The following is a 25351-nucleotide window of genomic DNA, read 5'->3' as shown; positions in this document are numbered from 1 at the left end:
ACTACACAACAGTTAGCATTAATGGTGAGGGAAGGTGTGGAGACTTGGTATTCTTAATCCAAATGGAGGTTACATAGTTTTATATCATACAGTTCTTAAAGATTCAGTTCTTAAAGACCAGTACAGTATACTAACGCATATATATGGAATTTATAAAGATGGTAATGATAACCCTATATGCAAAACAGAAAAAGAGACACAGATGTACAGAACAGACTTTTGGACTCTGGGAGAAGGCATGAGTGGGATGTTTTGAGAGAACAGCATCGAAACATGTATATTATCAAGGATGAAACAGATCACCAGCCCAGGTTGGATGCATGAGACAAGTGCTCGGGGCTGGTGCACTGGGAAGACCCAGAGGGATCGGGTGGAGAGGGAGGTGGGAGGGGGGATCAGGATGGGGAATACCTATAAATCCATGACTGATTAATGTCATTGTATGGCAAAAACCACTACAATATTGTAAAGTAGTTAGCCTCCAACTAATAAAAATAAATGGAAAAAAAAAAGATTCAGTTCTTTAAGATTCTTCATATTTCTGGGAATTCTTGTTGTATATATGTTTCAAACCCTTTAAATAGGTAATAAAACCACTTAATTATGGGGGGAAGACTTTAAGAGCTAAAAGCCAAGAGAATGCGAGGACAGGAATCAGAGACAGTAGATAGAGACAGCTTTTGAGAATTGCATCCCTAAGCCAGGGGCATTGAATTTCAGCAGTATATGGGAGGGGAAAATAAGGTTAAGAGAGAGTAGTCTGTTCTTAATTGAAAAAAGAAGTCTTTATATGCTGAAATTGAAAAACAGCAGAAAGAGGTATGTTGCTATAGGAGAGAGGGAAGAGCAGAAAGGTCCCCAAGAAGGGTGATAGTAAACACTCAAATAGTAAGTCAGTTAGCCATATATAAGATATAGAGGATTCATATATGGTAAATGGGGAAAAAAGCAGAGTGCATGGGTACAGATATTATTACATAGATAGGTGTGGTGAAGAGCTCGTGAAAATAATTACTTTGCTTTTGTCACTGATATATAAGATTCAAGATAGGCATTATCAAAGAGTAGATGAATGTTTTAAAGGTTTTAATATAAAGATTCAGCACAGTTACATCAAGACAGATTTTTAAAAAGAAAGCATCAAGATACGGGTAAATGTGACAGATGTCTAAAAGCTTACAAGCATTTTTATCACCTCTGTATGTTCTAGAATGGTTATATTGCAACTCTACAAATAAACAATTCATGGAAATAAGTAGTTTACCCACTTGGCAAGAACTAGTGATAAATTATCACATAAGAAAATATTCACTCTCACCAGCTATCTTAAGAGATGTAAAGTAATTAGCCTCCAACTAATAAAAATAAATGGAAAAAAAAAAAAGAAACTTTATGACAAGCTCAAAAAAAAATAAAATAAAAAAAATAAAATGTTATAAAAGAAAAAAAAAAGAAGTTTCTTTGTATTAATATTGAAATATCTTTGGAAAATAAAGTGAAAGCAAGTTAGATTAAAAAAAAAAAAAAATGAGAATGCCCATAACCCCAAAAGGACAAAACACTTAGCTATACTAAGATACTAAGCAAAGAGACAAACATTGCTGGGTTCTGGGCATATGAAGCCCATTTTGTCCATAAATCAGTCTGATGACATTTAACAAAACGCAGAACTCCTGTCCTTTTTTATTCTGTGTTTCTGCCTCAGAGTTGTGCCACAATTACTATCCCACCCCCAAAAAATTAAAATTGCTCCAAACAAGTTGTAAAAAAGTGTTGTTACTTACAGGAAACTCCAACAAAAATGATCCAAAAGAAATATGGAGTAACCTTTGAATGGTTTAAACTTTCATTTATCTCTCTCTCTTTTTTTTACTGCTAGACTGAATGAATTTGGTTTAAATTCTCATGGAATTTACTCAGGTTGTCACAGGTGGTGAACCAGTTATTGGGACCAGTGAGATTCAGAGTGCTTGTTCTTTGTTAACTGCTTCATTCTTTTTATTATTAATGAATTAAATGTTGTGATACTCAGACTACTGCAGTCCCCAAATGGATTATATGGATTACTTACAACATCTTCAAGGAACACAGCACATGTCTGCTAAGTAATATTCAGGAAGCTTGTTTGCCTATCATTGGCAGTAAGATGTCAAATGGTTTAAAAAAGCAGAAAACCAAATGACTTCTTTCTTTTTTTTGTTGTTGTTGTTTTGTGGTTTTTTGCATTTTTTTTTCTTCAAATGACTTCTTAGAGACACATTTTCTTGCCATCTGTTCTTGGATTTTCAAAGATACCATCTTTTGTAGCTGGTAAAAGCTGTAGATATGTGGGGCTTGCTTTTCAGGTAAACTAATTATTACTCAAGAATACATTGGAAAAAAAAGAATACATTGGGTCCTTTCCTCCCATCAAAAAAGCGCAATAATTTGAAATAATAATCATAATATTTGCAAAACCATAAAGAGAAGGGAGGAATGGTGACAATAACATTTTTTCATTTTGGTACTTTTTATTTCATTTTCTTGCCTCATCGCCCTGGCTAGAACCTTTGTGTTATGTTCAGTACACATTGTGAGAGCTGACATCCTTGTCTTCATGACTGGAGAGCATTCAATCTTCCACCTTAAGCATGATGTTAGTTGTGGATTTTCTTTTTTTTTTTTTTTCCTTGGAGGGGGGATATAATAATATTTTAATACATATGTATAAAGATACAAAATTAAGGCTCTTCATTGCAACAAAAAATTAGAAACATGGTATATTTATACCATACATTCTCAACAGGGGCAATGTTGATAGCTTACTTTGTTTTTTGTTTTTTGTTTTTTTTTTTTTTGGCAGGGGGCGCCTTTTAAAATTTATTTATTTTTAATTGGAGGATGACTGCTTTACAATGTCCTGCTGGTTTCTGCTGTATATCAACACGAATCAGTGTGTACATACGTCCCCTCCCTCCTGAACCTTCCTCCCACCTCCCACCCCATCCCACCCCTCTGGGTCGTCACAGAGCACCAGGTTGAGCTCCCTGCGTTACACAGCAACTTCCCACTAGCTATCTATTTTACACATACATGCATGCATGTTAAGTCGCTTCAGTCGTGTCCAACTCTGTGCGACCCTATGGACAGCAGCCCACCAGGCTCCTCTGTCCACAGGATTCTCTAGGCAAGAACACTGGAGTGGGTTGCCATTTCCTTCTCCTGTAGCTTACTTTGAATGGTGTTGGATTCTTGATCTCCGAAGAAGAAGATTTAGCTTTGGAACCAGGGACCAGGCTTGATCACTCAAGAGATTTTGTATAGCAGAGTTTTATTAAAGTATGAAAAGGGGCAGAGAAAGCTTGTGACGTAGACATCAGAAGGGGGATGGAGAGTGCCCCAGTTGTGGATTTTCTGTAGGTACCCTGTATCATATTGAGAAAAAATAGATATTACATTAATTGATTTTCAGATATTAAATGACCCGGGCATTCCTGGGATAAGTCACATTCAGTTGGATTTTCGCATTTATAGTCAAAAGAGATACTGGTCTGTGGTCTTATGGTTCCTTTGTCTGGTTTTAGTTTTAGGGTAATATAGAATGAGTTGGGAAGTATTGTTTTCTGTTTTGAAAAAAAAGTTTATGAAGAATTATTGTTAACTTTTCTCTAAGTGTGATAAAGTGATGAAGCCTTGTATGCCAGGGTGTGTGTGTGTGTGTGTGTGTGTGTGTGTGTGTGTGTGTGAGTTGTTTTATGATTGCTACTTCAATCTCTTCATTTGTTATAGGTCCACTCTGATTATCTGTTTTTATCTGATTATCAGTTTCTACTTGAGTTTGTTTTGGCAGTTTGTATGTTTCTAGGAACTTGATCTATTTTCTTGGTATACAGTTTTTTATACTATTTCATTATCCTTTTTATTCCTGTAGTCTGTAGTAATCTCCCTTCTTTGTTTCTGATTCTAGTAATTTGAGTTTTCCCTCCTTTTTTCTTGGTGAGTTAAACAATAAGTTGTCATTATTGATCTCTTCAATGATCCAGCTCTTGGTTTCTATTGATTTTTCTGTTCTCTATTTTGTTTATTCCCATTGTAATCTTTCTTATTTACTTCCTTTGGCTTGCTTTAAGCTTGGTGATCTCTCCCCCAGGCCACCCCCAGTGTCTTAACATGAAAATGAAGATTATTGATCTGAGATCTTTTTTTTTTTTTTTTTTTTTTACTTATTTTTGGTTTTACTGGGTCTTCATTGCTGCATGCAGGCTTTCTAGTTGTGGCAAGCAGAGAGTAGCCCCCACTCTCCATTTGTGGCGCGTGAACTTCTCATTTTCTGTGCCTTCTCTTATTATGGAGCATGGACTCTGTGGTATACAGGCTTCAGTAGTTGTGGCACACTACTTGTTGGTTGCAGCACATGGGCTTGCGTAGGTGTAGCTCACAGCCTTAGTTGTCCTATGGCATGTGGAATCTTCCCAGACCAGGGATTGAACCCATGTCCCCTGCATTGGTAGGTGGATTCTTTACTACTGCACCACTGATGAAGTCCTTTCTTCTTTTTTAATATTGGCATTTACTGATATAATTTTCCTGCTAAACTCTTGCTGTTATATTTTCATTCATCCCAAAGTATTTTCTGGTTTCTCTTTTGATTTCTTTTTTGGCCTTTTGGTAGCTTAGTATTGTAATGCTTAAATTCTACTTACATGTGTGCGTCCCAACTTTATCCTACTATTGATTTCTAATTTCATTTCTTTGTTGTTGAAGAATTTATTTTGTATTATTTCTATCCTTTTAAAATTATTGAAGTTCACTTTATCGCCCAGCATATGGTCTATCCTAGAGAATACTCCACGTATACTTGAAAAAACTGTAAATTCTGTTATTGTTGGATTCAGTGTTCTATAGATGTCTGTTTGGTCTCATTAGTTTGTAGTGTTGTCCAGGGTTTCTGTTCCTTATTGATCTTCTGTATTGTTGATCTGTTCCTTACTGAAAGTTTAGTATTGGGAATTCCCTGGCAGGCCAGTGGTTAGGACTCCACACTTTGACTGTCTTGCGCCTGGGTTCAATCCCTGGTTGGGGAACTAAGATCCAACAAGCTGTTAAGAAAATGTTGTATTGAAGTCTCCAACTACTATCATTGAATTGTATATTTCTCCTTTCATTTTTCAGTGTATGTTTCATGTATTGCTCCTTTAGTAGGAGCTGATAAATTTATAAATGTTACATATTCCTGATCTTTTTTTCATTATGAAATGCTTTATCTTACACAGTTTTTGTCTCAAAGTCTGATTTGTGTGATATTAATATAGACACACCAGCTTTCTTGGTTACTGTTTGTTTGATGTATCTTTTCAGTTTCAGTTCAGTCGCTCAGTCATGTCCAACTCTTTGCAACCCCATGAACCGCAGCACGCCAGGCCTCCCTGTCCATCACCAACTCACGGAGTTTACCCAAACTCATGTCCATTAAGTCAGTGATGCCATCTAACCATCTCATCCTCTGTCGTCCCCTTCTCCTCCTGCCTTCAATCTTTCCCAACATCAGGGTGTTTTCAGATGAGTCAGCTCTTCACATCAGGTGGCCAAAATATTGGAGTTTCAGCTTCAACATCAGTCCTTCCAATGAATACCCAGGACTGATTTCCTTTAGGATGGACTAGTTGGATCTCCTTGATGTATCTTTTACTGTCTTTTTATTTTCAGCCTTTTTGTCTCCTATAGACAGTATATATTAATAGTTGGATCATTTTTTATCCTTCTGACATCTGTCTTTTGATTGAATTATTTAATACATTCACATTTAATGTTATTACTGATGTACTTGCCTTATGTCTGCCATTTTGCTTTTGTTATTTATCTCCTTTGTCTATAGGGGTTTGTTTTTTTTTTTAGTGTTTTTTTCTAGGATTTATCATATGTGTCTTAACTTATCCAATCAGCTTCTGATTTATGCTAGCTTAGTTCTAGTGAAATAGAGAAAAGTTATTTCTACATAACTGCTCTTTTCCCCCCCTTCTCCTGATACTCTTTTTTTTTCTGATATTCTTGTTATGCATATTATATTAATGTTACAAACACAATACATTGTTATAATGATAATTACCTTACCATCGGTAGGCATTTTCTTAGCCCATACAGGTTTGTTCCTATCCACATCCTTTGTGCTATTATTGGCACATATATTACATTTCTATATGTTATAGGTCTGACATTACATTAATGTCATATTATTTTATACATTTGCTTCTTAAATCAGAAGAAGGGGAAAATGTTCGTTTCTACTGTCTTTCCAATTACATAAATACCTGTACTTGGTTGTGTTAGTCTGTTCAAGCTGCCACAACGAACAGTCATAGACTGGGTGGCATAAACAGCAGAAATTTATTTTCTCATTGTTCTGGATACTGAAAGTCCCAAATCGAGATACCAGCAGGGTTGATACATGCTGAAGGCTCTTCCCTTGGTTTGCAGATGACCACTTTCTCATTGTGAGCTCATTTGTCCTTTCTGCAGTGTGCTCAAGCAGAAAGACAGCAAGCTCCCTGATGTCTTTTCTTGTCAGAGCACTAATCCCATTGGACCAGGGCCCCACCCACATGACCTCATCTAACCCTAGTTACCTCTCCATGGCCCCATTTCCAAATACCATTATATTAGGTTAGGGCTTCAACATATGAGTCTGGGAGGGATGCAGACATTAAGACCATAATACTGTACTCGCTGTGTTTATTCTAGTTACTGCCTACTGGAAGGTATGTGTGCCAGCAACAAATTCTCAGTTTTTACTTACAGAGGAAAGTCTTTGTTTTGCCTTCATTTTGGAAAATAGCTTTACTGAATTTAAGAATCTTTGCTGACAGGTATTTTTCCTTGACCATTTTGAGTATGTTATCCCACTGCCTTCTGACAGCTGTAAATTTTGCTGAGGTTACATTGTAACCAACTAATCCTTTTTCTTACACTGCTTGTCTTTGACTTTCAGTATTTTTACTGTGGTATCTCTTTGGGTCTCTGCATTTATTCTGCTAAAAGTTTTTTCAGGTTCCTGGATGAATAGGCCTTTTTTTTTTTCCCCAATAAATTTGAGCTGTTTTCAGCCATTATTTCTTGGAATAGCTTTATTGTGCTCCTCTCTGATAATCCCCATTATATGTGTGTGAGTTTGTTTAACAACGCCCCACATCTCTCTGGAGCTCTTTGCTCTGTCTCCCTTTTCCTCTCTGTTCTTTAGCTTGTGTAATCTTTCAGTCTGTCTTCAAGTTCATTTATTCTTTCTTCTGCCAGTTAACATCTGCTGCTGAGCCTTTCTAGTGAATTTTATATTTTAGCAGTTTTTTAACTCCATAATTTCCATTTGGTACTTTTTAATATAATTTCTCTATCTTTTATTAATGTTCTCTATTTGTTAATGCAACCTTGTCACCATTCCATCTTTACTTCCTTAATCATGGTTTCCTTTGTTTCTGTGAACATGTCTATAATGTTCTACACTATGGTCTTTCTGATTAATGTGAAAAATCTTTCTCTCAGGCAGCTTCTGTTCCCTGCTTGTGTCCAAAGTAGGGGTTACACTTTCCAGTTTATTTGCATACCTTGTAATTTTTTTAGTTAGATGTCTTAAATAATGTAGCCAGTCTTGATTATTGTCGTTCACTTGTTAATTTGTCCACTGACTGACTGGATTACTTAGTGAAGTCTGTTTAAGCTTCCCACCACACCAAATGTTCAGCTTCTGATGTTGTTCCTCAAGCAGGGAAAACTACTTTGGGTATTCTCACAGTCATCCTAGAATCACAGTGGTTTTGGTAGGGCTTCTGTTTCTCTTTTTCCTTGACAGTATACACTAACTGCCAACTGATTACTCTGTTGCTTCCAATAATGCTCTGACTCAGATTGCTCTACAAAGTAATTCAGTCAAAATCAGGCTCCTTTGAAGGAACAGTTTTTGTAGTCAGTATTTGGTTTTTATTCTGCCCTAAGAAAGGATCACTCCTGCTGTATTTTTACCTGTTTCCCTCCTGCGAACTAACAGGCCTACAGTTTAGCCTGAATCTTATATCTCCTCCCACTTGTCTTTATCACACCCACTCCTGTTCTTTTTTTTTTTTTTTCCCACTCCTGTTCTTGAAGGGAACAACCGCCCACTCCAGTATTCTTGTCTGGAGAATTCCATGGACAGAGGAGCCTGGCAGGCAACAGCCATGGGATTGCAAGAGTCAGACAAGACTAAGTGACTTTGACTTTTCACTGTTCTTGAAAGCACCTGTAGGTGTGAACATCTTCCCTCTCTGTTACAATCGAAGACCATTCTTTTGAGAAAACATTAGATGCTATCGATTTTATGACCTGTTTTCTGCCCAGAAATCTCTGAGCCGGGGCTCAGAAGCTGGGGGTATGGACAGTGATTAGCTTTTCTTGAAATAATATCCTACCCTTACATGTAAATCCATGGCTGATTCATTTCAATGTATGACAAAAACCACTGCAATGATGTAAAGTAATTAGCCTTAACTAATAAAAATAAATGGGAAAAAAAAAAAAGAAATAATATCCTACCCTATAAGCTGAGAACTTTCGGTGGAGGGTGAGGAGACCACAGCCTGGGATCACTGGCATGAAATCACCACTTCATGAGATGGGGCAAAGGTGATCTGATCAGAACCCCAGTATTCTCAGTACAGCACACCTACAGTAGACCCTCTGTCCTACGCATGGATGTTGAAGGAAAAGGAGTTCCCATCTCTCACCTTCATTCACTCAGGATTTAGCTTCGGCAGCAGGTACCTGGGAGCAGGATGAGAAAGCTGACATACCACTCCTAGGAAGAAGCCCTTCCTCTGGGTGTTGTGGGGAGAGGGAGCTCTGTGTTCTTTGCTGCAGTGGTCTTGAGTAGGCTGTATTTCACTGAGAGAGGCAGGAAGGAGTGATATTGTTTCAAATACCAGACTCATCTTTCTTAGCAGTTTTTCATAGATGTTCTTGAATAAATGTTTCTATTTTGCTTTTCATCCTTAGGATCATTTCTATCACCTTTAATAGCTTTCACCAGTCTCAGTGGGGAGATGAGATGAGTAAACTCAAGCTGTTGTGCTAGAAGTCATTATCTAATAGGTGAAATTTGGTTCAAAAAGTAAGAAATTATATTATTTGGCCTCCTATCTTTTGAAATTATTTTAAAAGATTTTATGAAGCTGTTTGAGAAATGGGATGCCTCTTCTCCAGCTATATCACACAGCAGGTGCACAAGCATCATCCTGAGTGCCAGTGGCAATGTTATGGTCTCACTGTAGGAGCAGACTTAATAAGTAGCTCAGGTATTGTCAAAAAGAGCACCTTAGGACCAGCTGTACTAAAACTAAAATTACTGTTTGGTTACCACTGCAGTGAGCCAGTAAAGTGATATATCCATAGATCCACTAACACAGGTGCTTGATGAGAACCAGTTTATACTAGTGGGTTAGTTAGAATATGGTCCATTTCAAACTCAGTCATTCACCCAGAAGCACCATAGATACCTTTGTGTTTGATTGTGTTTGATAATAGCTGCCTGTAAATTTCTCAAACCAAAGGCATCTTTTATGTTAAGTGTGCAGTGCAGACCCTCTGGTCTCATTCAAGTACTTGAAAAAATACAAGTTTGTTTTTAAGGAAAACATTAGCCCTTACTGCAAGTACTTCTGCACCCCATCTATTTTTAAAGGGAAGTAATCCTCTCTTTGGACAAGATCTCCCTTTTATCCTCTCAATTGCCCAATAAAACATGAACTGTGTTTCATATCTTCTGTCAAAGGACTACATTCCTCTATAATTAACTACTTGCTTTAAATTCATCATAGAATACAATTATGATATGTCTGTAATCCATCACCTGCCAGAGGCTTACATACTTGCTTCCCTTATCATCCTGGCAGAGTCTTAAAATTCTCTGGATTTAACAATTTGTCTTAACTGCCAGGATACAAAGTAGATTCAGTTCTCAGTGAAAGCAGCAATCTTATCCTAGATGTCCCTGCCTATTTTTTGTTTTGTCTTTGAAGTATATTTTCTCTGTTTTTTAGTCTACATAGTTTTGTTTTGTTTTCCCACTATTTCAGATTGAAAACAGGTAAAGTATAAATGAAATACATCTAGGAATAGAAGCATTTAACCAGAAAACCTAAAAAAAAAATTGGCCATTTGCATTTAAGGGAAAACTCCAGATATTGGACAACAGAATATTGTCCTAAATAGATATCCTCATCATAAAAAAAAAATAAAGTGAAAATCACTTTGAGTTGCAAAAGGCTTATATGGCAGAAAGCTAATATTTTCTTCTAGAGAGAACAAACCTGACTGAGGTCTGTCCTTCAGATGAATTGAAGGTGGTTTATATTTCAGAAGATCACAGGCCATACTGTGACTTCTGAAGAAGATTCAGATTATTAATTGATACTAAATCCCTGATACAACATTTAAAAGTAGAGCCTTGCAAGCAGTTTTCACAGGGTATTTTTAGTGATTATAAAATGCATGCATGTGTTTTTGGAAAGTGCAAAAGCAAGTATAAATTATCAGGAATCAGCAAATATATCTACAACCCTAAGGTGACTTCTGTTGTCATAGTCATACCACATTCTCTCTCTCTTTCTTCTCATTGTATGTAGTTTTAGGGCTTCCCTGATAGCTCATTTGGTAAAGAATTCGCCTGCAATGTGGGAGGCCCCGCTTCGATTCCTGGGTGGAGAAGATCCGCTGGAGAAGGGTTAGGCTACCTACTCCAGTATTGTTGGGCTTCCCTTGTGGCTTAGCTGGTTAAGAATCTGCCTTCAGTGCAGGAGACCTGGGTAGGATCCCTGGGTATGGAAGATCCCCTGGAGAAGGGAAAGGCTACCCACTCCTGTATTCTTGCCTGGAGAATTCCCTGGACTGTATAGTCCATGGGGTTGCAAGGAGTCAGACACGACTGAGCGACTCTCACTTTCATGTAGTTTTAACGTAGTTAAGATCATATTGAATTTTTATCCCAATGAAGAAAGAAGAACCTAAAAATCCTTCTATCCTATGGTGTAGCTTTCTATTCTACCCAGTCGCAGTACATTTTACAAACTATGCCTGAGCTGTATTATTTCTGCAGGTGGCTAATACTCATAACACATTCTGATCATAATTAGCATCAGTTTAGAAAGTACTACTTTCCCATTCTGTCATATGGCCGAAAATCACTTTTTATGAATTCATCCCTATACATTCCTTTTTTGTTCCCTTTTATTGAACTACACTGAATTACTGCCACAGAAAACAGTAAAACTTTACAAATTATTAATTGGAGACTTGTCAGCCTGAGTTAGAGAATCACTTATAAACTTTCCATTACAGACATTTTAAAATACACATTAATGTAAACAGAAGTGCACTGAAGCCCTGTGTACCATCACTTAGTTTCTACATTTATCGATTAACAACTAATCTGTTTTCATTTAAACTTCTACTTCATCCTCCTCTCACGTTATTTTAAAATAGACTGAAGTATTGTATTATTTCATTTATGAGTATTTCATTATAGGTATCTCTCTTTTTTTAACCTACCTAGCTTAAGAGTACTTTTCACATTCTAAAAAATTTAACAGTTAATTTCTTAATTATATCAAATACCCAATTGGTCTTTGTATTATCAACTACCCCACAAATACTGCTTACGTTTTCACACATTTGTTTTGTAGAGTGTCCCAGAGCCTGAATTTGACTGATTGTGTCATCATGGTGTTAACATGTCTCCCTGTATTCTTTGTAATTCAATCGTTGGCTCGAATGTGTATTTTTGATGCAGTTATGTGAGATGTAAATGCAAAAAGTGGTTAAAGCTATATTAAGAAATAAAATACTATGTAAAGAAAGTTGACTTGAATGATGAAAAAAGGATGGTAACAGGGTTTTATAGTAAATGAAGATTTCTAATTACTTCAAAATTCTCAGAATTCACAGTATTGCTCTATGATTTTCACTCTTTTCCTGAAAAATTGCTAAACAGGGAAAACCTTAAAGACATATTTTACAATAACAGCCTTTTATTTTTGTCAGTATTTATATTAGAATGTCAGAATCATGTTCTAGTGTTTATTTTATTCCTTATATATTACATTTTTTAAGGAATAAAACCTTTTTTCTGTCTCAACATTGTCCAACTGCATATTTTCTTTTCTAAAATATAGCTTAATGAGATTCAAATAAGGTACTTTTTTATTTTGTAAAATTAGTGAGTTTTTTCTTCTTTTTAAAGTGATTATTTGAACAGTACAAAAACCCTATTTAGAATAACTTTTAAAAGAATAAGAGCAATGAAATCAGCAGGGTTTTTTTTTTATATCTGTGTTAATGTCAAAAACAAAGTGATTTTTATTCAGAAAGTAATTACATATAACTCACAATTTAAGAAAGAGTTAATTTGGCTTGTAGTAAGCTTACTACTTGAAAAATAATTTTATTTAAATAAATTTACAGGACTGTTCATTCAAAGAATCTTTACAGTCATCTCTATCTCATTGTGCTGTGTTTTTGTATTTGTTTGATTTTTTTCCCCATAGCTCATCAGTAGGTTACTTGCAACATCCAGGATCAGAACAAGTACAGTTTCCTCGAACTACTTCACCATGCAATTCCCAGCAGCTCCAAGGCCACCAGTGTGCAGGTATGAATAGATAATTGGGGCCAGGGGGTGGGTGGCGGGGATGGTTTGTCCAATTGAGAAATAAGTTCCTTGGACATTTCTAGGAAAAAAGGTTTTCAACCTGTTAGGTGCTGAGATATGCCCAGGGTACTCAGGGCGCATGAGCAGTCAGATTCACAGGTTCAGTCCACTTCTTCCTTCCCCTGCTACTAGCACCCCACTCGCTGTTTCCCCTCAGGCTCTCCTTCCTGCCTGCCTCGTCATTACTGATATCCTCTAGGACACTTTCTTTCATTACTCTTTGGCTTCTTCCTCGGAAATTCAACCACTTCCCAAGCTTCAACCTTGGCTTTTCGCCACTGTCTCCCAAATTTGCTTCTGCCACGACAAGACCACATAACCAACTGCCTATTGGACATTTCCTAACCAGGAATATGTCAAAGGCACTTTAGATTTAGTATTTCTCCCTTTTCATCCCTTTCTTCACCTTACATATTGGGATCAATACAGATTTTAAAATCCTAACTCTCTTCTGTTCTCCTCTTTCACACTTAGGTTGTCACCATTTCCTCAAATCTGGTACGTTCTCTCCTTCCTCACTGCTTCTGTGTTTGCTTTTTTTATGTTATCTCCATACCCAGCCTTCCTCCCCTCCAACACATACACACATACATACACAGTTCAAGAAGTATCGTCCTGAAACAGATGTCTCTTCATGTCATTCCTCTGGATTAAAAATTTGCATACATTCTCCATCTCCACTCCCTGGCAATTAAGCCTCCTATTTATATCAGAATTCTATTTCTAGAATGTACTATGCTTTTTCGTGCCAAAGATACTTTTGTACATATTCTTCCCTCCTCCTGGTGTGCCAGCCCACCATCCAATTGCCGAAATCCTACGTATCTTTAAAATTTGACTCAGAAATCATGTCTTCTGCAAAATCTTACTCAGTCCTTAAAACTGAGTTTGTCGCTTTGCTTTCTCTGCTTCCTTAGTTTCTTAAACAATCCTTTATCATAAGATCATATTTTATTGTAATGATCTGTTGACATATGTAATCTCTTGAGGAAACAGAAACAATAGATGATTATCAAATATATGACTAATAATGGCTGCATCAATGTGGGCTGCTGTGGCCAAGGAGAACCTTGAGATACTCCTTAGCAGTCAGCCCTTCTGTGGTGTACCTGCCCAGGTCAGGTTGGTGCTATTTCTGGGGAACTGGAAATTACCAGTACGATTACTGCAGTATAAACAGTGGTCCTAGAGGCAGGCCCCAGGGTGCCTTACCTTACACTGAAGTGGTGAGTGGCAGTTACATTCCTAGTACTAGTAGGGCTACAGTACTGATGCCACAATAGGAATAAATCAGATAAGACATTGTAATCCATTTGTACTGAACAGCTATCATGTGATTATTTCAGCTCTTTTAAAGTCAGCCAAAGTGGTCTTCCTAGCCGTTTTCAAATGAGAAAATACAATAAAAGAGGGTAAATAATTTTCTCTTGAGTCAGAGGACATTTCAGAGCACTGAAATTATGCTTTCTCAATCCCATATGCCAAACTTTTCCCTACCACATGAAGTTGATTCACTCAAAAGATGACTTTTTACCATATATCCAAATTTCTGTAGGGTACTCCATTTTTCCAGTTTTCCTTTATGTATTTAGAATAATGCTTATTTGAAAATAAATTTATTTTAAAAATTAAGCACTTTTATATGTCATATCGCAGTTGTGCTACTCTCTGCTAGGTCTTTTAGATAATTGGATGTTCCTGACCGATTATGTTTAGGATAAGTAAGATGTTTAGGTCTCCAGAGTCAATTTCAATGTTTTTTTAAACACACAACATTTGTATGAAGCATCAGAGCTTAAATCTGGCTTAAATAAATAACAATAAAATTTTGGTCAGAGATATAAAAGTACTGTCATTATCTTGGTGTTTAAAGAAACTAGCTATTTGCTAAAGTATGCTAATTGCTGGGCCCTAATTCTGATTTTCAGCTGTGCCACCTCCACCACCTGGGGGCGGAATGGTGATGATGCAGCTCAGCGTACCAAACAATCCACAGTCTCGTGCCCATTCACCCCCACAGTGGAAGCAAAACAAATATTACTGTGATCACCAGAGAGGACAGAAGTGTGTGGAATTTAGTAGTGTAGACAATATTGTTCAGGTAAGATGCTTCTTTTGTCTGTTATATTTTTAAAACTTTCAACACTTAGTCACATAAAATTGACCAACCTATGAGACTTCATGCTGAATTTGAAATCTTCTCAAACAGATTAGTAAAGAAGTTTGGACATTCTGTATAGCCAGATAATTTAAATACTATTTCCCAATGTTTGCTTAGTTAAACATTTTTAAATTTAGAAATTAAGAAGATAAACTAGATCTGAATTTATTAAAGAAAATGAATTAAGTTGCTATCTTGCCTTTCCCATATGAACTGTATTTTACTGTAACCAGGAAGTTGATGAGGGAAGGCTCTTCATCATAGAAGAAATGCAATCAATTAATTTAAAAACCATGATAGAATTTTAAAAGCACTATTTTGGAATCCTATTAAAGTAATGAACAAGGGAACATCAAAAACATCAGGAAAAGATTTATGGGAAGCTTTCAAATAGGTAGATTAGGCAAACAACACTTGAAGCAACTGATCAATTGTAGTGTCAATTAAAGTGGGCCCAGGTTCCATCTCTGGTCAAGAAACTAAGGAATCCACAAGCCATGCCTGAGCAGCCAAAGAAAACAGTACCTGAATCTAATCAAGCCTCTCTAAGTCTAGCTATTAATTTACAGAAAATACAGGAAGAAAATAAAAAACAGTTTATAGGTACCACAGATATTTTATTGGACAGATTGCCTATTTCTTTAACAAACAAATGGCATTTTGAATTGAAGGATGAGTCTATTATAAATTTAAAAAGACTTAAGAGTTCTAACAATCAGATGCAATGTATGGGGATCTTCCTTGAATATTAGTCAAAAGACATTCTGGGGCAAAAAGTGAATAAATATATTCAAAGTGCTAAACTTAAAAAGAAACTGTCAACCAAGAATTTTATAACTAGTAAAACTGTTCTTTAGAAATGAGGGGAAAATTAAAAATTTCTAGATAAACAAAATTTGAGACCTGCCCTACCAGAAATTCTCAGAGGAGCCACTGCAGAGGGAAGTGAAGGTATAGTACTAAACAGCAATACGGAGCCATGCTAGGGAAACTCTCAGTTAAGTGCATGGGCAAGTTTAAAAGCTAGTGAAATTCTACCAGCATGGTGTATAGTGTGTATTTTCTAATGAAAAAGTATCTACAATACTATTTTAAAAGTACAAAAGTAAAATTCAAAAATAGGATATATAGTCTGTTTCCATTTTTGTAAAGCAGATATATGGATACATATGTATAGAAACAGTGTTACTAGAGTTTATCCTTGGGAATTGGAAATTATAAATTTCTGTATTGTTTTAACTTCTTAAATAACAAGTACCTATTATAATGATATAATGTGTACATATTTGTAGTCAGAAAGAATAAAAATTTCTGTCCAAAAGGAACTCTTGAAAAACCCTGACTAAAATGCTGGCCTGTGTTCTTGATATAATTGCAGCACAGTCCTCAACTCAGTAGTCCCATTATTTCACCAGCTCAGTCACCAGCACCAGCGCAGCTGTCTACCCTGAAAACTGTCCGTCCCTCTGGACCACCACTTTCCATCATACCCCAGTTTTCTAGACCTTTTGTCTCTGGGCAAGGTAAGTGCAGAAAGCTAGTCACAGCCTTAGAATTTTAAGACATCCGTTCACTCCCTGTCAATTTGTAATTGCTGGTATTGCTACCTTTCCTTTACCAAAGGACTGCATTTTCACCTTCCTTGGGCATTTTCATTTGTTACCGTTTTCTCTCCTAATCTTAATGTTTCATCACAATTAATAATTAATCAGTGGTACTTCCCTGGCAGTACGCTGGTTAAGACTCTACACTTCCACTGTAGGCATCCCAGGTTTGATCCCTGGTTGGGGAACTAAGATCCCAAATGCCACACCTAAGCCCTGGCACAGCCAAGTAAATATATAAGTAAATATTTTAAAAATAATAATAATGTCTTAAAGAATCATTAAAAAGGAGAGTGGTATCTGTATTTTTAAGAACAAGTTATATGGTAATTTCAAAAAGGAAGACAAACAGGTGTCCAGTAAGCCCTTGAAAAGGTGCTCAACATCATTCATTGAGGAAAGGAGTATTAAAATCTCAATGAAATACCACTTCACTCCGTCCTCGTGCTTAAAATTGTGTCTGGTCTCAGCGCTAAACCTTCCTGTTGTATCTGCCCTTCAGCTAGTATTTAGGAGGAGCAAGTATGTCATGGGTGTGTTCTACCAGGGAGCTGCCCAAGCACCCTGACCGTGTTCATCAGAAAAGAGCTCCACACAGTGGCAAGAGGCTCACGCCTCGCTTGTCTCTGTTAGGAAACTACCAGGAGAAGCACTGTATGATTTCCTGAAGATGCTCTGTTAGCACCCACCCATAACCCTCCTCCAGACACTGAGTGTGCTACATTTGGGGACTTACAGTTAGAATGAGAATACAACAAATGAAAACATTACTCTACACAAAACTTTTGCAGTCAGCATGTGTGAAGTGCTTTCCATGGGATGACTCTAGTCACTAACATGTGAAAGAAAATACATTTATAGTAATTAATAATGATTTGGGGGAGATAGCTTCATGTTTTTCCAAGGTTCTTTTGTCCCCTGAATGTATGTTCTGTTCACTTTTAACCATCAGAGAAAATGTGGATTTTAGTATCTCAGATGGGTGGAATGAATTCTTACAGTTCCTTTGGAGGATTTCACTTAGAATGTTAAGGTTTACAGAGAAGTTTCTCTCCATGCTAACTTTTCTACAAGCTCCTCCCACTTAACCTCCTTCATAACTGTTGTTATTAGTCCCTAGCACTTGCAGAAGTTTATCCCAGCTCTTTGAAGGATATGTGGAGGCTTTTAATTTTTTAAAAAAATATGTTAGTACCTCCACTTTTTTATTCTATTTAGTAGAATATGTTCCCTCTCTCATCCTGAGACAGCTGAGAAAACTCTGTGAAGTACTCTGTACCGAGTAAAGGAAAATGTGAAAATGGTTTTTTATTAACTTTCAGGAGATGCCAGATACCCGCTACTTGGCCAGACCCTGCAGTACAACCCTCCTGCTGTTCTGCACGGACACATTCCAGCCCAACAGGTGTGAGAGCTGCTGCCTGACTCCCTGGGCTTTGTTGGCCGCTGAGAGTGGGGCCCCCTGGCCCTACCGAGAGCAGAGTGAGGGAGAGGGTGGCAGGAGCATCAGTTCCCGGCACAGTCCAGATATGAGGGGTTGGGGGCGGGCGGCAGGAGGCATTGGGTGCCGTTACCCACAAAAGACTGTCAACAAGTGATGGGCCAAAGTTCTACTGCCACTGAGGCAGAATTCAGAAGGCCTGGAGGTGGGTTTTTTTTCCTTCTAAGGTACAAACCCCAGACTGAGTGCGGTTAGTTGTTAAGTGGTCAGACACCGCAATTACATTTTGCAGCAGCATCAACCTTATTTCTCATGTTTGTGGATTTTCAGGGTCAATCTGGCAACAGGCATGGCAGCCGAGGAAGGAAACAAGCCAAAAAAGCTGCCTCCACCGACCTGGGCGCGGGAGAAGCAGGTGTGTCCCCAGGAGGCATCCGGATGGGCTTCTGTAGACTGTTGGCCTGAGAGGCTTAAACTGCCATGCCACAGAAGTGGGTTTTCCTTGTCTAGAATCCTACACAAAGTCTTAGACAGTTATGCTGTCTATAATGCAGGCTTCTTGAATGTTCTTTTAACTCTATCTCATTTCGGGTCTGGGAGTACTGAAGCAAAGGTAGGCTTAGGAGGATTGCAGGGACCACAGGGATTCGAAAGAGATGTGAGAGAGGAGCAGGTAGGATGTAATGCATTGCCTCTGTATTCTTTGAGAAAGGAAGTATTCTTTACACCCTTCAGGCAGTATAATCTGAAGAACAAATACATTGCCTTTCTATGGCAGAGGGCTTTCAAGTCTGTACCTTAACTTTCTATTCAGTAGCCTTGGGTTTGTTAGGGCAAGTGCTATTTTAAAGATAACATACAGAATACTTCCCTTGTGGTCCAGTGGTTAAGGCTGCACTTCCAGTGCAGGGGGCATGGGTTCCGTCCCCCGTCAGGGGACTAAGATCCCACATGCCTCACGACACAGCCAAAAAATAGAAATTGAAGATAACGTATAATTTGACAATGGGAATTCGAAGTTCAGGAAACTGTACCCAGGATCACACACCTGGTTTGAAGAAGCCACTGCACAGGCTGCATTTTGTACATGAGGCTGTGAGTGTGGCCAGTGGCATGGGTCTGTCTGCCCCCCTTGCTTGGGGGTAAGTAAGAAATATTTAGAAGATGGCCATACCAAGCGTAACTTTGTGGATTTGAATGGTTTCAAAAAATTGTGTTCATTTCCTGTGTCATTTGAGTCTGCAGTACATTCTGCCCACCTCTTGGTAACAGGGATTAATTCTCTACCTTTTCCATTCTAGTTGTTGGGAAGGTCTTGGAAATTACTGAACTACCAGATGGAATAACTCGCATGGAAGCCGAGAAGCTCTTTGGGGAACTCTTTAAAATTGGCGCCAAGATCCGGTGGCTCCGGGACCCTCAGTCCCAGCCCCAAATGCGTCGTCACCCTCTCTGTTGTGGCAGTGGTGACAGCACTGTCAACCCTGAACGCTCGAAACCCAGTGACTTGGCCTCCACGTACACCGTCCTAGCCACATTCCCCTCCATCTCTGCTGCGCAGAATGCATTGAAGAAACAAATTAACTCGGTTAACAAGTTTAAGCTGAGAACAAGCAAGAAGCACTATGACTTTCACATTTTGGAAAGGGCAAGTTCTCAGTAACAGCCACCTCAGACCCTTGGCCTTTGCGGTCCCCCCATCGTCACCCATCTTTAACTGGCTTGGTATTGGGAGCTTCTGTTAACACGATAGAGACTCCTAAGATGTGTGGTCATGGCGTTACAACTTCTGAAGACAGGCCGGTGATCCAGCAAAGAGGGGAAAAATACACGTTTCACCCCAAATGACTGTAGGAATCCACATCAGAATGATACAGAGTTAGCAGCTTTTTCTGAGGAAATGCTGTTCAAATGCCTCCTAACTTTTATAGTTATTTTGTTTTATATTTCTGAATTCTTGTATCAGATCCAAAGCTCTATTGTACAGCAAATTATTCTTCAAAATGAGTACCACCAGTTGCAACCTGTATTTCTTTTTTGCAGCCAGCACAGTGTGACCCGACATAGAATTTGGGGGAATAAGAATGCAGGAGTGGAGTAGCCAAGTTAAAACCACATACCATCTTTTGGGGGGCCCAGTAGGTGACTAAGGAGAGCTCACAAACAGGATTACTCTTCCCCTGTATCTCTAAACACAGAAACAATTTCCAGAAAATAAAAAATTCCCTCATAGGGTCCTTTCCTTATTCACTTAGGTCATATGAACACTGTCAAGTAAATTATGTTCTTAACACCTCTTAATCAAACCACTTAGATTCAAAGGGGAATAGGAATCATTCTAGGCAGGAAAATACTTCCACTTTTTTTTTTTTTTTTAAAGTGTCCCTCCGATAACTAAATGCCACTTATTTGCATTCCCTTCCTTGTGGATTTTTTTTTTTTTTTTTTTTGTCACCTGAGGAAATGCATTTGATGAGTGCTGGAAACTTCTTAAGTGGTTTAAAATGTGTTTTCATTGTTTGCAGCGGATCACTGGACATCAAAGATTCATTGCACTTATGAACAAGGAACCTTTTTTTCAATTTGCAAGGCTGTACAATGTGTGCTGATGCAAGCCTTTTTCAGTTCAAAAGAATAAATGTTTACAAATATATTCCCACTTTGTCTTTTGTAAATTAAAATCACCGTTTTAAATGAGTCAGTACAGAAGACTTAACCTATCTTGAAGATTTCAATTTCAGACTCAGGGAAGATGAAAGACATTAAATCCCCTCGCTTTACAAATACTCTAAAGCATCAGTTTCTCTGTGGGAGTGTTTCTTGTGGGTATAACTCATGTCATTTTGTCCTCAGTCAGTTGTAGACAATTGTGAGTATGAATGAATGTATAGTGAGACAGCTGAAAATAGAACATTATGATCATTTAGGTAAAGAATTTGTGGTTTTAGATGATGTTTTGAGCACCCAGTTGTCCAGTTTAGCTCAAGTTCTTTATGGAAAGCTTTCCCCACTTGTCAGCCCAGCAGAATCAAACTGGTAGGAAACCAAAAATGGGGGCGAGGGGAAGGGGATTCTGCCATCTGCAGCTTGCCTGAAGCCTGGCTGGCTTCCAGCCCAGACTAGGGGTTTATTTTTTGCAACTCAAGAGCAATAGGTGTTACCAGGCTCTGGCGCAGATGTTCTCTCCCTCTAGAGCATCTGCAAAGCCCTACTTTGTCCCAGGGAAACCCAAACCCACCGCCCGCCCTTGCACACACACAAGCTGGTGTGTTGTGATTATGGATATTGTGCTCCTGAAAGCAGAAGTGGGAGCTGCCTCTAAACCAAGTGAGATTAAGGAGCCAGACACAGAGAAAGAAGTAGGAAGGAGCACTGTGAAAATCACTCACTTCCAAGGACTGTTGAATTTTTAAATTTTTGATTGTAGAGAGGGCCAACATTGAAGCAGGAATTATTTAATCATGGGGGTGGAGACAAAACTACAATCCTATGATTTATTTCAGTTCTCTGAATATTCTCTTTAAGTTTTGCTGTAGAAATCCTGGTAAAGTAAGGGGTTATTTTAATTGTGATATAATTGACATGTATTCATTTCAGACATATGACATAACAATCTGATATTGAAAGATGTTGATCGCAATAAGTCTAGTTAACATTCATCACATAGTTATTTTTTTTCTTGTGACAAGAACTTCTAAGATCTGTTTAGCAACTTTTAAATATACAAAACAGTATTAATGACTGAGGTCACCGTGCTGTACATTAAACCTAAAGTTTTGCTCTAGACACTTGGTTTACCCTGTAGGAGTTGAAGACTGCCCAGAGGAAGGCAGAGCTGAAGCTATTGTAAAGTCAGCTCTGAGCCTTCACCACCACCATCTCCCCACCCCTGTCCCCAGACAATCACAGGTCCCTAAAACCAAGGAGCCTGCCATTAAAAAACAACTGTAATGATTAGCTTTAAAATTGGCCTTGAAACTTTAATGTGAACATATTTTAAGTGACCTGTTGATGAGAGTCAACTAAATGAACACTGTTTCTAATATAAGGGCAAACAGCACATAATTTTTCATAATCGTTCTCAATTGTGTCCAAAGATACTGAATTCCTTTCACAAGCTTAATACTTGCTTCTTTAGAATTTTTGAAGTATACTTAGATATATAAAATCCTGCCTGTGCTTTTAAAAATACATATATCCAAATTGCCACCCCCCAGATACACATTACAAAAATACACATGCATTCCCTCAACTATATTCTCCTGTTCTTTTTGATCTAGAATCTAATTTGATCTGCAGAAAAATGTTGGGAGGAGGAAGCACTCAAAGGAGGCATTTAAAGATGTGATTTGGTCCAAACTTTAAACCTTCCTAAGAACAGCTTCCGTGCACCACAGTCCTGGCTGTGGGTTTTCCCAGAGCACTGACTATTTAGGGGCAGACAGTACTTTTACCAATAAGATGAGTTATTTGTATTTGTATCTGTATCAATATTAGCAGCTCCATCAGCCCCTTTGGGAATGATGGAGGGCATCTGATAACTTTGTGGGCACTTCTGCTGCCTTATGTATTAGGAAGCTGAGAGTAAAGGCTTACAGGTTTTTAAGCCCTTGGTCCACAAAGAATGTGAATAGATGTGCTTGTGAATCTGGAGTACAAAGTGTGTTTGCCAACAGTAATTTAAAAGAATTAGCTTGTCACCTGAGCTAACAAAGTAGGTATCTGAACCCTCCCCCACACTAAGAAATGGGGTTTTTTGATCCCACCAGGGAGGGACCCATGGCCTGTAAATAGTGTGGAAACCTACAGGTCTCAGTAGAGCCCACAGTGCCAAAATAGCTTGGGAAGAGGCAACCCAGCACATCCTCAGCTACCGCGGGAAGCCAGAAGAGTTATATGCTCCATGTGTCAACAACTGAAAAAATGTGAGTGTTAAGGCCAGAGGGCAGCCAAGTTCCTGTGTGAAGGTGGCCAGGTCCCTCCCCACTGACCCAGTCTCCTGCCTGCACTGCATGTAATGAGACCTGGTACATGTTGTTGGACACAACTGAGTGATTAAACAACAGTGTATTGTGTGTTGTCTTCAGAGATGGAGAGCACTAATTCCAGCCTCCTGGTGACCAGTGTGCACGCATGATGGTGGCAGGATTCAAAACTGGGCGCGTGTTGCTTGGAAATCTTCACGCCTTTATGAGCTGATGCTAAAAAAGAACCAGAGACTTGCATCCATTCAGCTGGTAGCCCTCACCAGCCCAAGAAACAGATAGATAGAGGTGCTGTAACCATGGCCACATGTGCTCAGGTTGTGTTTTGGGTATTTGTTCGTCAGTTTTCCCCTTTTCGTGTCTCCACTCTGGATTTTATTTCACCAACATGAGAATATTGGAGGAGCGTAAGGAAGAGACTGTAGGAACTTCTAATCAGAAAACTGAAGATGTTGGTTCTTTGCAGGGGGAGAGAGAATCATTGAAATAGACAAATCATTAGCTACCTTAACCCCTACCAAAAAAAAGAAAACAGCACATTTTCAGTTCTTTCTTGCTGCTTAACAGACCACCCACATTTAGTGGTTTGCAGCACTAATCCTGTGGGTCAGAAATTTGGGCAAGGCTTAAAGAGGACAGCTTGGCTCTTCATCTGATATCAGCTGCACTCAGCTGAGCTGGGCTGGAAGTTCCAAAGTGAACTCAGGACTGTTGTTCAGTTGCTAAGTTATATCCGACTCTTGGTGACCCCATGGACTGCAGCATGCCAGGCTTTTCCTGTCCTTCACCATCTCCCGGAGTTTGCTCAAATTCATGTCCATTGAGTCAGTAATGCCATCCAACCATCCTGTCCTCTGTCATCCCCTTCTCCTCCTGCCTTCAGTCTTTCCCAGCATCAGGGTCTTTTCCAATGTGTGTCTTCGCATCTGGTGGCCAAAGTACTGGAGCTTTAGCATCAGGCCTTCCAATGAATATTCAGGATTGATTTCCTTTAGGATTGACTGGTTTGATCTTGCAGCCCAAGGGACTCTCAAGAGTCTTCTCCAGCAACACAATTTGAAAGTATTAGATGCATTTTTGACACCAGAGAAGCTATTTTTTATCTAAGCCTGGTCACAGTGCTTGCTGTTAAACAGGTCTCAGTAATAATGACCTTAAGGAAACAATAGAACAAGCTTGTTATCAGACAAGAAGAGTAACAATAGCAAAGGAATCCATTGTAAAGACACAGTTCTGTTTCAATGGTCAAGATTAGCTCAAAGCACTTTGTGAACTGTTGTAGAGAATTTCAAACCCCCTCCAGCATTCAGTCACCAGACCAACCGGAACCTAAAGGATGATGATGTTGACCTTTCCTAACCCTTATGACTTTGGTCAACTAAAGCTTGGACTCAGTAAACCTCTGCGCAAGGTCTAAGCTGAATTTTCTGCTCAAGCCCTTTCATGAAAATGCATGTATCCTTAGCTTAAAACTTCCCCAGTGTGCTGTTTGGGGAGACACTGCTTTGGGAAAGATCCCTGATGTTTTCCTTACTTGCTGCAAGTAATAAATAAAACCTTCCCTCTCCTGATCTTTGGCTTGGTTGTGTCTTTTGGCTGGATACCCACCAAGAGGCAAACCCAATTCAGGGATAACAATATTGAAGTCCCAGATGTCATTTCTCTTGCATTCTGTTGGCTAAAAAGAAAAAATCATAGGGTCCACTCACAGCAGAGGCAATAACCCTACCTCTGATGAGAGAAGCAGCAAAAAGCCATGTAGAATGGAAGAGAATGGTTACACTCATTTTTGGAGATAATTTACCGCAAGCACAAATACCCAGTAAAAGTCCCCACTGACTCTGCCTCCAAACCACATCCTGAAGTTTCTCTCAGGATACTAGGACTTGTCTTCATCACTACCGCCCTGGTCCAAGCTGTCATCTTCCTATATTGAATGGAAATGGCCTTCCTAAGACTTGAGAGTCCCTTAGACAGCAAGGAGAAAAATCAGTCAATCCTAAAGGAAATCAACCCTGAATACTCATTGAAAAGACTGATGCTGAAGTTGAAGTTCCAATACTTTGGCCACCTGATACGAAGAGCTGACTCATTGGAAAAGACCCTGATGCTGGGAAAGATTGAGGGCAGCAGGAGAAGGCGATGACAGAGGATGAGATGGATAGTAGGGATGGATGGCATCACTGACTCCATAGACATGAGTATGAGCAAAATCCAGGAGACAGCGAAGGACAGGGAAGCCTGGTGTGCTGCAGTCCATGGGGGTCACAAAGAGTCAGACATGACTTAGTGACTGAACAACAAACTGGTCTCCCAGCCTCCACTCTTGTTCCCACATCTGCACAGAGGCAGAATGACGTAAAAGGTAACCAGCTTATGTCATTTTCTCCTGCCCCAAATCCCTCAATGACCCTCAATCCTGGTTTACAAAACTCAGTCTAGCATACATCTGAT

The 25351-nt window shown here is 38.8% G+C and overlaps 1 protein-coding gene across 9 annotated transcripts in view; it reads left to right on the top strand.

Annotated features, from left to right (window-relative positions):
• The window catches only part of R3HDM1 (R3H domain containing 1), a 90985-nt gene extending 70420 nt beyond the window's left edge, over positions 1 to 20565 (top strand). For 6 of the 9 annotated variants that reach the window (XM_020879263.2, XM_020879261.2, XM_020879260.2 and 3 more), the window contains 7 exons: positions 12543 to 12646; positions 13181 to 13204; positions 14635 to 14807; positions 16246 to 16390; positions 17794 to 17876; positions 18243 to 18327; positions 19214 to 20565. In XM_020879263.2, coding sequence (XP_020734922.2) covers positions 12543 to 12646; positions 13181 to 13204; positions 14635 to 14807; positions 16246 to 16390; positions 17794 to 17876; positions 18243 to 18327; positions 19214 to 19575 — 976 coding nt within the window. In that variant the 3' untranslated portion in view covers positions 19576 to 20565. The remainder of the gene's footprint in view (positions 1 to 12542; positions 12647 to 13180; positions 13205 to 14634; positions 14808 to 16245; positions 16391 to 17793; positions 17877 to 18242; positions 18328 to 19213) is intronic. The other 3 variants (XM_020879264.2, XM_020879259.2, XM_020879258.2) reach the window with 1 other exon arrangement.
• Positions 20566 to 25351: the final 4786 nt, after the last annotated feature.

The sequence above is a fragment of the Odocoileus virginianus genome, chromosome 13 (genome assembly GCF_023699985.2).
Source record: "Odocoileus virginianus isolate 20LAN1187 ecotype Illinois chromosome 13, Ovbor_1.2, whole genome shotgun sequence".
NCBI classification, from domain to species: domain Eukaryota; kingdom Metazoa; phylum Chordata; class Mammalia; order Artiodactyla; family Cervidae; genus Odocoileus; species Odocoileus virginianus.
The sequence above is the reverse complement of the archived record's forward strand: the minus strand, read 5'-3'. Positions and strand labels throughout refer to the sequence as shown.